Source organism: Halichoeres trimaculatus, unplaced genomic scaffold (genome assembly GCF_033239565.1).
Source record: "Halichoeres trimaculatus isolate MK-OKI-2021-1 unplaced genomic scaffold, fHalTri1.1 fHalTri1_scaffold_11, whole genome shotgun sequence".
Lineage (NCBI taxonomy): Eukaryota > Metazoa > Chordata > Actinopteri > Labriformes > Labridae > Halichoeres > Halichoeres trimaculatus.
The window spans coordinates 23,267,282-23,280,939 of record NW_027437189.1 but is presented as its reverse complement, the minus strand read 5'-3'; the positions used below and the strand labels follow the sequence as shown (position 1 = coordinate 23,280,939).

The following is a 13,658-nucleotide window of genomic DNA, read 5'->3' as shown; positions in this document are numbered from 1 at the left end:
GTGTGTTATTAAAGAAAAAACAAGCCGAAATAAGTCTTGTTTAGGTAACTTTAAGTCAAAGTTGCGGTCAAACTGTGGACTTGGTCTGTAAGAATGACTGTCAAGTAGCCTAAATCCATTTTTGCATTCCGTCTGTTCTTTATTAACTTGTTTGTGGTCTATCCATGAATTAATCTTACCTTATATCAATTTGTACGCCTGCACTTAAAACATTAAATCCGCTGAACAAAAAACCTCGGTCTTATCTTTTAAGCAATCCGCGGACTACTTTTTTTTTCTAAATATGGCGGCACTTCAACAGAACTTGACTGTGATAAATTTAAATACGAACATCGACACTTTTCAGAAATTATAAGAAACCTTTATGATTTATATTTCCTGTTGCATGAAACGCACAATTGACTGCTTTCTTGTTCTTCACTTCACACTTGCTAAGAACCATAGACCAGTCTCCGGATTAGTACAAGTGGATGTTGGGCCTATGAGGATTTTATTATCACTGCGTAAAATGAAACTAAACCCGAGGAGAGTCACGTCAACCATGGGCTACCGTTTCCCGTTTTTCAATTCAATTTGGAATTACAGATCTTAACTGGTTGCGTTTACCAAAGCTTTTCTTCTTATAAACAATAATACAATATTCTCAGGATAACTGCTGTTCTTTTGCGCGTCGTTTTACAATGTAAGAGGCCTATATCTGAAATAAACTGTCAGGTCAATGCAGTTGTAGCTGACTCTACGTGTATTAAATGTGCAGTGCTCACAATGAATGCGGATTATTTTCCTCTTGCATATTTGTGCGCGTATAGGACAATGCAAATGAAATTCATTGACACTTTGTCTTTGATTTTTTTTTTTTTTTTCATATCAATTGCGTCTTTTTCATATGAAAAATATGTGACCAGTGAGAGGTAAAAAGGTAAACACAACCGCTGCCGAATGTAGTCAGTGATGTTTTGGAGAAGTGATATTAAACAACAAATGATATGCGTGAGGGCATAACAACATCATTGCGTCATTTTTACCCAAACTGATTCAAATACACACATTAATTAAATCATCTTTGATGCTACCACACAAATTCATCAATTAAATTAATTGCATTGAAAACACGTGAAATGCTAAGACGGTATAGCCAAGCAAGACGTTTGACATTTTCTAAACTTAAATTTAAATTCATTCAGTTTAGTTAATTTTAGCCCCCGATTTTCTCAATTCTGTGACGCGTTAGGGGAAAATCCCTCGTTTCTTTTTTTGATGTTGTCATGTGTTTTGTGAGACCATGTCTTGTCTTTGCTGGAGTCACATATTGGCTTTAGGACATGTTCTCCACTCTGATCCAACCCGCAGAAACACGAAAGACAACAAATACTTACACAGTGCAGCTGAAAATCTTGCGACATCGAGCCAAGTACAAAATATTTCGAAGGGTCATGCGCAAAAACAGAAACACAGTATAATACAACTCAGACACTTTAATTTACAGTAAATTCGATTTTTATGAATAATAAACAAGATACCTAAATACTCCTATTTTCTCTATTTCTTGGAATGACCAAGACAGGCTTTGTTAGGTGATTTCAACAAATGAAATGCGCTTCAGGAGTGCCACGAAACTCGACAGGTTTTACGTGCAGAGGATTCATCAAGCTCTACTTCTTATCAATCCTGCCTTAGCAAACATTTAAAACTTCTACTGCAAACAATGATAGCATGAGTTCAGCCAATTCAAAACGTTCACTGAAACCATGATGCGGGTGTGTTCCTGCTCTTTTCATTTGAGGCAGACGTGCACGCGCGCCAGTCTGTCTGTGTTCAGTTCAGTATCATTTCCAAAGGCAAGGGCACATTATCATTCCCTGTCTTTGAATGTCTCTTCCCTAGTCAGCAGTCGGTCTATATGTTTCGAGCTTGGACGGAACATTTTGTGTGATGCACTGGCTATTGTGAAATAAATGCTCGTAATTGTTACCATTGTCTCTGTGATTATTCTCTATTTCCCAAATTTCTCTTATGTGCGGACCACAGCTGTGTTACTACAAGAAAAAATGACTTTTTCACTTTTTTGTATTTTATTAAAATGAGGGCACACAATGAGGGAACAACGTGGCCTTATGACACCTTTAAAAGGTTTAAAATAGAGGGTCTGATCAGGCATGCACTGGTAAGTTATGCGCAGACTCTGAATTGTTGACACATTGAGGAACTACTTGTTTCACCCTCAACTTGGAAAGTGTTTGGATAAAGTCAAATTAATGGTTTTATTTTCACATCCATCTTTCTTTCATCCAGCGCACTTCTACCTCATTTTGAGGACACATTAATAACCAGAGTTAATGTATAGCCCCCTAACACATCGCCCCAACTCTCTCTGTCACACACACACACACACGCAGCTTTATTGCACGTTCACACCTAGCCTGCAGGCTAGCTCCGCCTAGCATCCAAAAAAGTAATAAAACAAATTATATGTGTACAACTTTTCAGGCAGCACTGAGCACTAAATAATGCTTACATTCCACAGGAGATGCTGAGCACATCGCGATGTCTGAAAGCTGCTGATATGACCTCATATACCTGGCAGAGCAAGAAAATGTCTTATATAATGAAATGGAGTGAAATAATTATAAGGAACAGTATACCCGTTGCAGTGGCACGCCTGGTAGAATATCACAATAGATCTGGTGATCTCACAGCCTTTCGAGCAGAGCGTGGTGTTCACAGTGTGGGAAAAATGTACACTGCAGTGACAGACCTCATAACAAAAGTTTTGACAGCTCAGCAGGTATACAAATTACACATGAGGCTGGAACAATGACGCCTAATAATATAGTACGCGAAAGAAAAAAGAAATTCAGAAATTAAAAGCGTGCTCTTGGGAACAGTTGGAGGTTACGAAATGGACTTTATGGCTTATTAGCTCGGCATTTGTTTCTAATGAATAAGCAGAACAGAAAGGCTAATTAAAGCTAATGGAAGGTTTCACTGAGCGTGCATAACTTTCTGATTTCATAACTAAATGTGAATCATGTTTCTGTTTATCCGAGGCTATTTCCCAGAACACGAACCAAACAGGTATTTTAGGATTTGTCTATTTTTGTTGATGCTTTTGGCGTTTTCGTTCTTGCTTGTTGCTCGATCGTTAAGTTTTTTAGTTCTACAATTCCGTGGAAAAGATTATACCAAGAAAAGTTTTTGAGTACGAGAAAACATAGCTTTACTTAGCACATTTGTGCAGTTTTTAGATATATTTTCATAGTATATGCACATGCATACTATTCGTAAATGCTTCTGGCACACACACACACACACACACACACACACACACACACACACACACACACACACACACACACACACACACACACACACACACACACACGTCCAGGATATGACCCTGGTCTTTACACTTGTCTAAACTTCAGCCAGCACTTTCGCCATTAATTTGCGGTCGAGTTGATAGCAGCAGTGCCAGCCGGGATTATCTGACGCACAGGTATGGCTGCAACAGACTGCAAGGGGGACAGCAGTCGGCTTTGCGGCTCTACTGTAGTGATCAGGATCCACTAGGGCTATACACAAATAATTTGTTGCTGGCAGACACTGAAATATCTTACCAGCTGAATGTAAGGAGGCTCTGCTTTGTGTCCTCTTTCATGCTGCTGCCCACTCAGTGTACAAGTGTAAATTTACGGCGTCAGAATCGTGTAAGTTCTTAATTAAAAACCAGAGTGATAACCACCATCAAAGCACAGCAGCGACATATTATTACAAGTCACAACCACAACAAAAACATCCAAGCCGCTCATTTTCGCTTCAAACCTGCAATTTTTAATTCAGGCTTGTGACAAAAAAATGAAAGAAAAAAAAACTAGAAACACAAGTACAGTATGTGGGAGTGTGAATTCTTGCGTTTTTAGAGTTATTTGGTTGCAGCAATAGCAGGAGCTGGTTTTACAGCGTGGAACTGTTTTATGGCCCTATAGAACAGGAAAGGTGCTGAGATGTGAGCACTATACTGTAGTATAAAACCATTCAATAGCCTATAACCACTTGATTAGTATTTGCAGAGAAGAAACAAGGATACATCTACATTAACTCTTCATTTAACAACCCAATAAAACTTTTCAAATGATGACAAGTTTCGTCAAATCTGCAAAAAAAAATATTTGGCAGGGTTACAACTGAAGCATCAAGAAAAAAATCTTTATTTTTGGGAGTAAAAATGCTTCAGAGGCCACAAAGTCCTCTATATAATTTAATTGTTTTTATGTATTTTGAGCTGTAAAGTTAATGCAAAAAAAATGATATTAGTTTTCACGACATTAAGCAGGTATAAGGATGCTACAATTCTTTATGCTGTCAATGAAGTTTGAGCTTTTTCACCTAGGGGAATAATCTAGCAGTCTTGAAATTAAAAGTACAATATACCCTGACAAAAAGTGTTTGTTTGCATTCCCAAATTAAAGAAAAACAACCCTTATAGGCACATTTACAGCGTGAGAGTGGATTTAAAGCCTTTAACCTAATTTTACTGTTTTTATGCAGCTGACTCATTTTATTTTTCTTCTATATTTTTATGGTATCGAGTTATAGCCTGTCCCTCCTGCATGGTTCTCCTCATCTACATAAAAAACACACCGCCATTTTCTTTCACCACAACACCCAAGTGCATAATCTAGACTGGCAGGAGCTGCATTCCAGCAGAGTGGACTGTCCTTCTGCCGCACACAGCACAGCACAGCAGAGCACAACACAACACACCATAACACAACACAACACACCATAACACAACACAACACACCACAACACAGGCTGTCTCTGCATGTCTAATAATACCACTCTGATGTCATCGAGGCATCCATGTCAGGAAGCGTTTTCAGGATCCCGTTGAGGAAACAACACAACGCGAAGGCCCAAGGGACTCCTGGCCCCCGTGTGGTTGATAGACAACACTTGCATGAGCCTCTGCTGCGTGCTCTGTTAGTGACGTTGTGCGTTGTGGAGGAACCAACAAATTACGCACGTCACTGTCCCAGGGCCAAGGTTGGTGGGTGTGGCAAGAGAGAAAGGGACTTCTGTAGCCTTGATCTTAGTGAGTGTGAAGCGTCTTTTTTTTCCCCTCTGTCCTTCGTGAGACAATTCTAACACATACAGATTGACCCTCGTCTCAACAAAAAAACATCTGCAAAGTTTTGTGAATCTATGCGCCACACACTGTGCGTCGCGTGCATCCAGCCAGGGGGAGCTCCTCCCTGTCCTCCTCTTTCTCTGCATTCAAATAATTCAAAGCCTAAACCTTAATCTCGACCTCAACCAAAAATCGAACCACACACCAGGAAGTAAAAATAAAGCATGCAAATGCCTGCTGAATAGATTGTCTTTGATTCATGCACAGGAGTCACATCTAAAGGCAGCATTCAAAGGATGGACTGACTAACTCACAGACTCCCACACCCACGCATGCATGCGAACCGTCATGTTGCACTCAGAACCACCCATAACGACACGCACACTGCGACAGCCACACACCGACATGTTGTTTTACTTCTTTAGAGAATACAAATATAGGCCTAAAGTTTATACCAACACGGTTTAAAACGCCTCATGCGTGAAAACGTATACGTTTTACAAGGACAATAAAGTGTATTTACTGGGCGTGCTAAAGCTGGCCAAGTTACCTGCTGTAGTTTAATGTGAGGGGTCAAAGTTGGTCTGTGTACACATTCCATTTTCTGTTCCCACTCACTCTCATTGGCCCGTTCCGCCGCGGCGCACATTTCCGGGCTAAAGGGGCTCCTTGATTCCTCTTTATTGCAGTGGGTTAAAGGTGAAGGCCTTGACATTATTGAAGTTCAAAGACTACATTTAATTATAAATTGTAGTTAATGCACACGTGCAATCAACATGCACATATGCTGGTAGCTCAAGAGCACAAGAAGGAAAGACACATGCGCTTACTTTAGAGGCATACACACACACACACACACACACACACACACACACACACACACACACACACACACACACACACACACACACACACACACACACACACACACACACACACACACACAAGTGGGGAAGAAATGCCACTCATGTTCTTTCCTCTTGTTAACGCTTATCTAAGTCATATCACATGGGCCCAATTAGTCAACAATTATTTATTGTGAAGTGCTGAGTTGAAAAAGGCGGGTGTTTGGGCTGAGGACTTAGACAAATAGACTCTTATTTCAGCCACTGAACATCAATATTTTACGAGGTCAGTTGAAAGCTAAATCATACAAATATAGCCAAAATCAAGCCTACATGACGCAAAATCTCAACTCTGGGAGGTTTCTTGTGGTTGTGGTTTTCCAGTTTTCAGCTTAACAGAGTGGACATGACGTTTCAGTGCTGAGGGGGTTGGGGTTGACTTTGCACACTGCACAGACCGAGTTCATGTTGAAATCTCTTGGTTTTCCCCCCAACCTTCGGACATCCAGTCTTGCTTGTTTACTATTTACTGCGGAAGTGAACGGCATTCCCCCCAAACAGACGGTGCAATTAAGAGAAAAAAATAGCCATTTAGTGCCTCTGTCTTTATGGCAGTGTCTAGACTACAAGAGTGGCGATTCCATTTAGTGGGCACTAAAAAGAGGTTATCATTGCACTCTCTTTCTCTACATTTCTAAGATGTGGCCTCTATCATGGTTTAACACACATGCTAAAATTCAAACACGATCTTTGGCTGTGGCGCAACTGTAGGATAGCCGACAATCCGACAAGTGCAGGCCCGCCGACACTATTCATCCAAATTTACCACAGAAAATGTGTGTATCAACACGAAGAGGCTATTAACACGAGCTGAAAATGTGCTACTGATGCGTAGCCTCGTGTGCCAGTAGAGTTAATACACACTTGAATTTTAAAAAGCCGCACGAGAAGTTGAAGGAATCCGCGCGACTATTTGGAAAAAATACATGAATGGTAGTTGTGATAATGATTGCACAAAAAGCACAAAGTCGTAAGGTTTTGCCTATAGGTTTCTGTTTATTTAATAGGTATTATATTAATGATACACAGGCCAACAATCCGTTTCTCCTCTCTGGCATCCAAAGCACCAATGTCTGAGCAAATAATTTAACGAGTGTTGGCATTAAAGCTGTTCAGAGTTGTACGATGTACTGAAAAATAGCAGCAGGGAAAAAGGAGGGGAGGAAATTCAACATACGCCTATTTACAGTCACGAATGCACATTGCATAGGCTACTCTGTACAGGGGGATATATACTTTCACAGATTGGACGTCACAGTTCTCAGTGGTGAAAATAAAAGCAGCCTGGAGATTCGCTATTAGTTGTTCGAACTCTGGTCGAGAAATAATTAGATAATGATATGCTATATACAAAGACCAGAGCGGAGGGAAGAGCTCGAAGTTGTCTGCGCAATAAGGATTCAAAATTGTCAGATACATTTGATATTTCAACAACAAAGATGTCTTTATGAACAATAGAATAAACACAGTGGAGAAGGTGATAAATAGAGGGAAATATTCAAGAACAGCATTAGGTATAAATGATTATTCTAACCATGGAGGCCTTTTTTTCTGACGACAGCTATTAGAAATTCACCGCCGCCCGAGGGGCAATAAGAAAATGGCGACTTTATCCCATGCAGGCCTATGACTCCCACTGTCCGCTTTAACATTGCACTGTTGTTGATGTGGGCTCCTTAGAAAAAAATGGTTATGCCCACAAATACAATTCAATGAGATACGAGGAGGCCTGAATGTCACTGACCAACACACTGTGACATTTTTCCCCTGCTCCATGCTCACAACAGGGGGTTTCCAGAGAAGTACTGCAGACGATCTCTGCTCAGCTTCTTTTCTTTCATTCTTCTATTCTGAAACCAGATTTTAACCTGGCGGTCGGTGAGGTTTAGCATTCGGGACAGCTGCAACCTTTTCTCTTTGTTGATGTAAACGTTAAAGAAGAATTCTCGCTCCAGCTCTCGGATCTGAAACTTGGAATATGGACACCGCTTCTTCCTCGTACGTGGAGTGCCTGAAGGAAAATATAACAAAATTAGGAATGAAATCTCGTGAAAGGCAGCAAAGTTAGACGATTTTAAAATACTGATAAATGTGAGTAAAATTAGAAATGAGTCAAGCCCTGTGAGGCTTCAATATGCGAAGAATTCCGTTTCAGTGGTGTTGAGAATGAAAACATTTCAGACAACATTCATCAGGCAAAGTGGCTGAGGCTATCAGATAAACCAGCCATAAGGGGTGTTAAATATCCGAATCGCGTGCATTGAAATAATATCAACTAACAACCTCTAAGTACGTGTTTATCTGTTGTAAATATACAATAACAAAAGTATTTCAGCGCATTATGTGCGACACATTCCTCTGGAGCTAAACTATTTACACAATCTTCTGGCACTGACTTGAAATGCGTTGACTGTGTTTGTAAAAATGGCCTTTGCAGACCTCCGTGGCCCTGTAACCTCTTATCAAACTGGTGACTAGGGATCTTTTTATTGTTCCTTTTTCCTTCAGGAAAGAGGCAGACTGCAGCCTCAGTTAGCTTGTATATGCAGCCACCCAGAGCTAACACAATAAGCATGAGGCTTAGCATCTACATGAAAGATACAGCTCGAATAGCTGCTTTAGCTTTATTTAACAAAGTGACTTTTTGGCTTGAGGATCAATTATGAAAACAGAAACGTTGTTTGCATGCGAATCATTGGTAGAGGGTAGGGCGCTGCATGAAGTTAGATACACTGAGGCTATAGCTTTTTTTCTGCTGCTAATAATGAAATGGCATCATTTGTAGTCCTATGCATTCTGTCTATATGTGCAGGAAAACACCTCTTCCTTTAACCCTTTCATTGACCGTGTAAAAAACTAAATCGATAGATAGATAGATAGATAGATAGATAGATAGATAGATAGATAGATAGATAGATAGATAGATAGATAGATAGATAGATAGATAGATAGATGCATTTAACCGTAAATTCTGTAATACTCAGAGCAGCAGTTTTTTAGCAAACCCAGTGCTAAAAAGAAAATTCACAAGACGCCAAAAGCAATGTTCTGCCCAATTGGTTTTTACTCTCGACAGCCCAACGAGAAAATCCCTTAAAATGCCCAACGCAAGTTCATGATCAAAGTTAACATTTGTCACAATAGCTCTCTCTTAAAAATTTCACAGACTCTCACCATAGAGGCGTCTGTATATAACATCCCCTTTTTTTCAAAGCGCTTTCCCATCGTAAAAATTCTTCTCGTTGCAAGAAAGAGCTTTGTAGGGTTATAATAAAATCCTTTGAATGCTTATAAAACTCCACATAAAATCTGACCGACAAAACACCGGGCTAGTCCCCTTAACCTTCCCCCATTTTACAGCTCGGTATACCTACTCGAGTGGCTGCTCTTGCTGGCGGTGCCGTCCTTGGTTGTTGCGGAGGAAGAAGTACACGAGCCCGAATTTGTATGTTCCTCCTCATCCTCCGGGTCTTTTTCCTGCTCCGGCGCTCCAGGGACCGAGGCTGTGGACTGCTGCTGCTGCTGCTGGGAGTCACTTTCCAGCTTTCCCCCCTCGCCCTTTTGTAAACAATTGTCTGACTGATTGTCCGTGCTGCTGCAGTATGCCGTCTCGAAAAAGCGGTCGAAACCTTGCGGGAGGACGTTGTTTTTCCCCACGCCGGAGTAAAAACCTGTGGAGGGGTGATTGGAGCCCGGGTGGGTGTGATGGTGATGGTGGTGGCTGTACACACTCTCGTTTTTCATAAGCATTTCTGTCATGGTGGATGGTGGAAGACAGTCCCTATGCACCAGATCCTCTCCCGAGTAGCACGATGCATAATTGCTTCTGTGGTGCCATTTACTAGCAGGGTCCAAGCCGTAGGAAACTTCCCGTACCGGCGGTACTTGAGACAGATTTGTGGAATAAGGGTAGCTGATTTGCCGGGAGGGGGCCTGCGGAAGGAACGAGGAGACGGCAGAAAACTCGGGAACGTAGTAGGTGCAGCTGGGGAGGTAGATGTTGGACGCGCAGCCCGTCCTGTCCCCAAACTCGGATGTCCGGTCTTTGCGCGTCTGGGAGCAGAAGTTGCCCAGATTCACCGAGTTAAACATCTTTCTCTCTCTCGTACTCCGCACTATAGATAGATGTTTTGGATACGAGCTGCAGCAGAAGGGAAAAATTTGGGAAGGCGAGATGACGCGCAATCCGTCTAAGTCGCCCCGCAGACACGTGATCGAAAGTAGATATTGTCATATATCAATTTGGAAGAGTTGGATGTGTAGGAGTGGTTGGCTTTAGGTAAGATCTGCGCGGTTCAAACGAATAACTTTCCAAACACCACAGGCGCACTAAGAAAACCAGTAACAGATTCCTGTTCGCTGCCTTATGACAATTAGAGAGATATGTGCTGTGTGTTTATGTTTATGGGCTGCTGCTAGCTAGCTGAGCTGCTACAGCTCCTTAAACAGGCACAGCACTAACTGCACAGTGCACTCACTCACATGCATTTACTAGTTGTATGAAGATTCACAGGTAAGATTATTATTATTATTATTATTATTATTATTATTATTATTATTATTATTATTATGTAATACCACTATCGCTATACACTCTTCTGTATCCTGGTAATTTTAAGATTTAATCTTCACATAATGAGGGATTATCATCACAGACAGTTACACACAGTATTAAATCTGCATTAAGAAAGCAGTATACGTCATTAATCGCTGTAAATGGAGCCCAAATACAACATCAAGTCCTCAAAGGGCTGTTTCATGAGGCTAATCCCCTCTTCAATGTTAAAAAAAAGAAAGTTTGCATGTCATTATGACAAATCTGTAAGCCGCCTCAGGACAGTTTTACACAGTGGTCTGTGAATATACAGGAGATCATCTGATAAGAATATTTGTTACGATCCTTTCTACTTTTCCTCAACAGTGGATAAACGACGCTGCTGAATACAGCAATCTTTCACAGATGTATGGAAGTTTCCGGCTCTCTTGTTTGGATTTATTCAACAGATTAAATTGCTTGTCCTTTATTACCAATAGAAAAAACTTCGAGCTATGCAAATTGTGCATGACTTCACGTGGTGACATGAATCTAAAGCAGCCGCTACAACCATGCAGAATATAAACGGTATGTGTGTGGTTTTGGACACCAGAAGTAATCGGCCTATTCTCATTACTCCCTTTGACTTTGGATCATGACAGAGTGAAGGACAAACTGCACGATTCGAGTTCCTGGAGTTCCTGTAGGAGGACTACAACTGAAGCCCGTGATCCTCCATCTCCCACAGAGAGAAAATGTGCCCTGGAAACATAAACACAAACTCAGGAGCAAAAAAACGTTAACAGTACAAAAAGCTGGAACCAGTATTGATTCACGTTGGAGGGATCATTGAAGCCCATAATATCACTACAACAAGTGAGGGTCTTATTCTAATAATGCTGTATGAACTAATATCTTATTGGATCACTTTATCTCATTAAATGAAGTGTGTTTTGGTCACAACTTTTGACTGTGAGCCTCAAGAAAGAGCAACAATTAGTGTTCTTGTAAACGGCTGCTTATAGGCCACTCAGAGAGGGCTTATTGACCAGGCTGCATGAATGCATCAGACGTCCCCCTTTAAAATAAAATAAGTCCCTGCTGATATTTCAAGTTGATGCGATCATTTTATTTTCCTGTGGAATGTCAAAATTTTACAGTGTGAGACTGTTAAAAGCAGAGACTTATCCTCCGGAGTTTTCTGTTCTCAATAAACTGAAATAAATGAATGGTTTGACGAAAAGATGCGCCTGCGTGTTCCTTCCTGCGTCATTGTAAACTTTTAATTGTCCTGTTGAGGGCCATCTTGGAATCTTTATAGACTAACTGTTACTATCACAAGGTGAAATTAATATGATGGTCCATTTTTTATGATTATAGGCTACTTCCTAAATGTTGCAAAAGACTCTTGAATTATTATCCAAGATTCTAATAACGCCACCATTCTGTTACATGACCGCACATGGGTTGTTGAAAAATAGTTAAAAATCAGAGTCACTATCTTTGGTGATTTCAAACTACAAGGACAACAAAAAGCAACACAAGCAGGGTCCTGACATGAAAGTCCTCTGCAGGGGTGTTTGTAAAAAAAAAAAAAAAAAAGTGGCATTGGCGTTAGCTTGTTTACTACCCCTACAGACAAAAGGTTGTCTCACATGATGCATCCTGCATCCAAGTACAAAGAAAGCAGACAGCTGTCCAGACACAGCACTTGAATTTGACCACTAAAATCCTCTCTACGTCCACCATAAAACCCCGAATGGCAGTAGTAACGCTAAATCTCTTTGTTCTATTGAAAACCATAAAGGTTAAGAATGACAAGAATTTAGATTAAGCTACTCGATATTCTACAACTTCAAAAAAGCAAAGCCGCAAAATGTGTAACGCCGAAACGCATTTTTACTTGCATGGTTCTCCGTGACAGAAATGTAGCATTTCAGACCAAAAATAGGTGAAAAAGCCACAAGAACTATTTTTGGGCACTATTTTTTTCCAGCTAAAATATTAATTAAAATTCACCAAAATAAGGGAGAATGTAAATGTTCAAAACACTTCGGGAAAAAAACAGGAATAAATAAGTGTATTTATGGGTCGTAAAGTACAGCTACTGGTTTGATATTTGGGGCAGGAACACCGACAGCTTTGGAAATATTTGTGTAAACATGCTGGCCTGTGGCCTGTACGGACACATGCTCGACACATGCTTCTTCACTAGTGTTGTGTAGTTCTCTAACAATAATGATAATTCGCACATCAACATGCCACTGTCTTCTCTAAGAGTGAAAAATATATGGCGCACTGTAAAATTAAAAGTTTTTGCGCATGGCTTAAATTGAACTGGATTTAAAAGGGAAAAACGAAAGTTGACTGAACTTCAATAAATACCCTGAAATACCGCATTTAAAATGTATTTGCATTTCAATATCATCCTTGATGTAATAATACAGCTGTGGAACTTTAAAAAATCCGTTGGCAATAAATTAAAAACCGCAAACTTTTCTTTCAGCAGGCAATAACGGAACAACAGCAGACAGTCCAAAACAATATTGTCAAATCATTTCCTCATCATAATCATTTCACTGATGCGTATTAGCGCGGTATAAATAAGTAATGCAAGGGTATGAATAAATGATGCACTAATAAAATTCAAAAGTTAGGGCTGCTGATCAAGTAAAGAATGTGAAAGGGGAGTTTAAGACACTACATAGCACACAAGAGGAATTGAAGTGTTTAAACGGATGTGAAACAACACTCCTGGTTGCATTAAAGTCGCAGTATTTGTCGTAACGTGGCAAAATATGAGCAACTAACGTCCAGTACTTCGTGACATCCGCCTTTAGATGGTTTTAAACACTGGCTATTCTCGCCTCAGTGCGCTCAGACCATCAGTCAAAGAATAAGGTTTCACATGTGTTTATTCCCCTGCACAGACGACCCACAGCAGCTGATATTCTGCTAGCAGTAGGACCCAGCAAAGTTTGATTTGGTTGCACCAAACGAGCAGCCAAGGAATATGCAGTTTGCACGCAAAGGGGTTTGTAACTGTGTTGTCAATCCAGAATCTCTTCTCTCCTAAAAAGACTCGAAC

At 40.5% G+C, this 13,658-nt stretch overlaps 2 protein-coding genes across 3 annotated transcripts in view; both read right to left on the bottom strand.

Annotated features, from left to right (window-relative positions):
• Positions 1–13,658, bottom strand: part of hoxc10a (homeobox C10a) — a 126,960-nt gene that overhangs the window by 39,168 nt on the left and 74,134 nt on the right. The gene's annotated exons all lie outside the window — the stretch shown is intronic.
• hoxc11a (homeobox C11a) lies at positions 7,027–10,270 on the bottom strand. Its single transcript, XM_074681926.1, is given in 3 exon segments — positions 7,027–8,047; positions 9,411–10,141; positions 10,143–10,270. Coding segments are annotated over 3 exon segments (1,092 nt in total). The 3' UTR covers positions 7,027–7,814.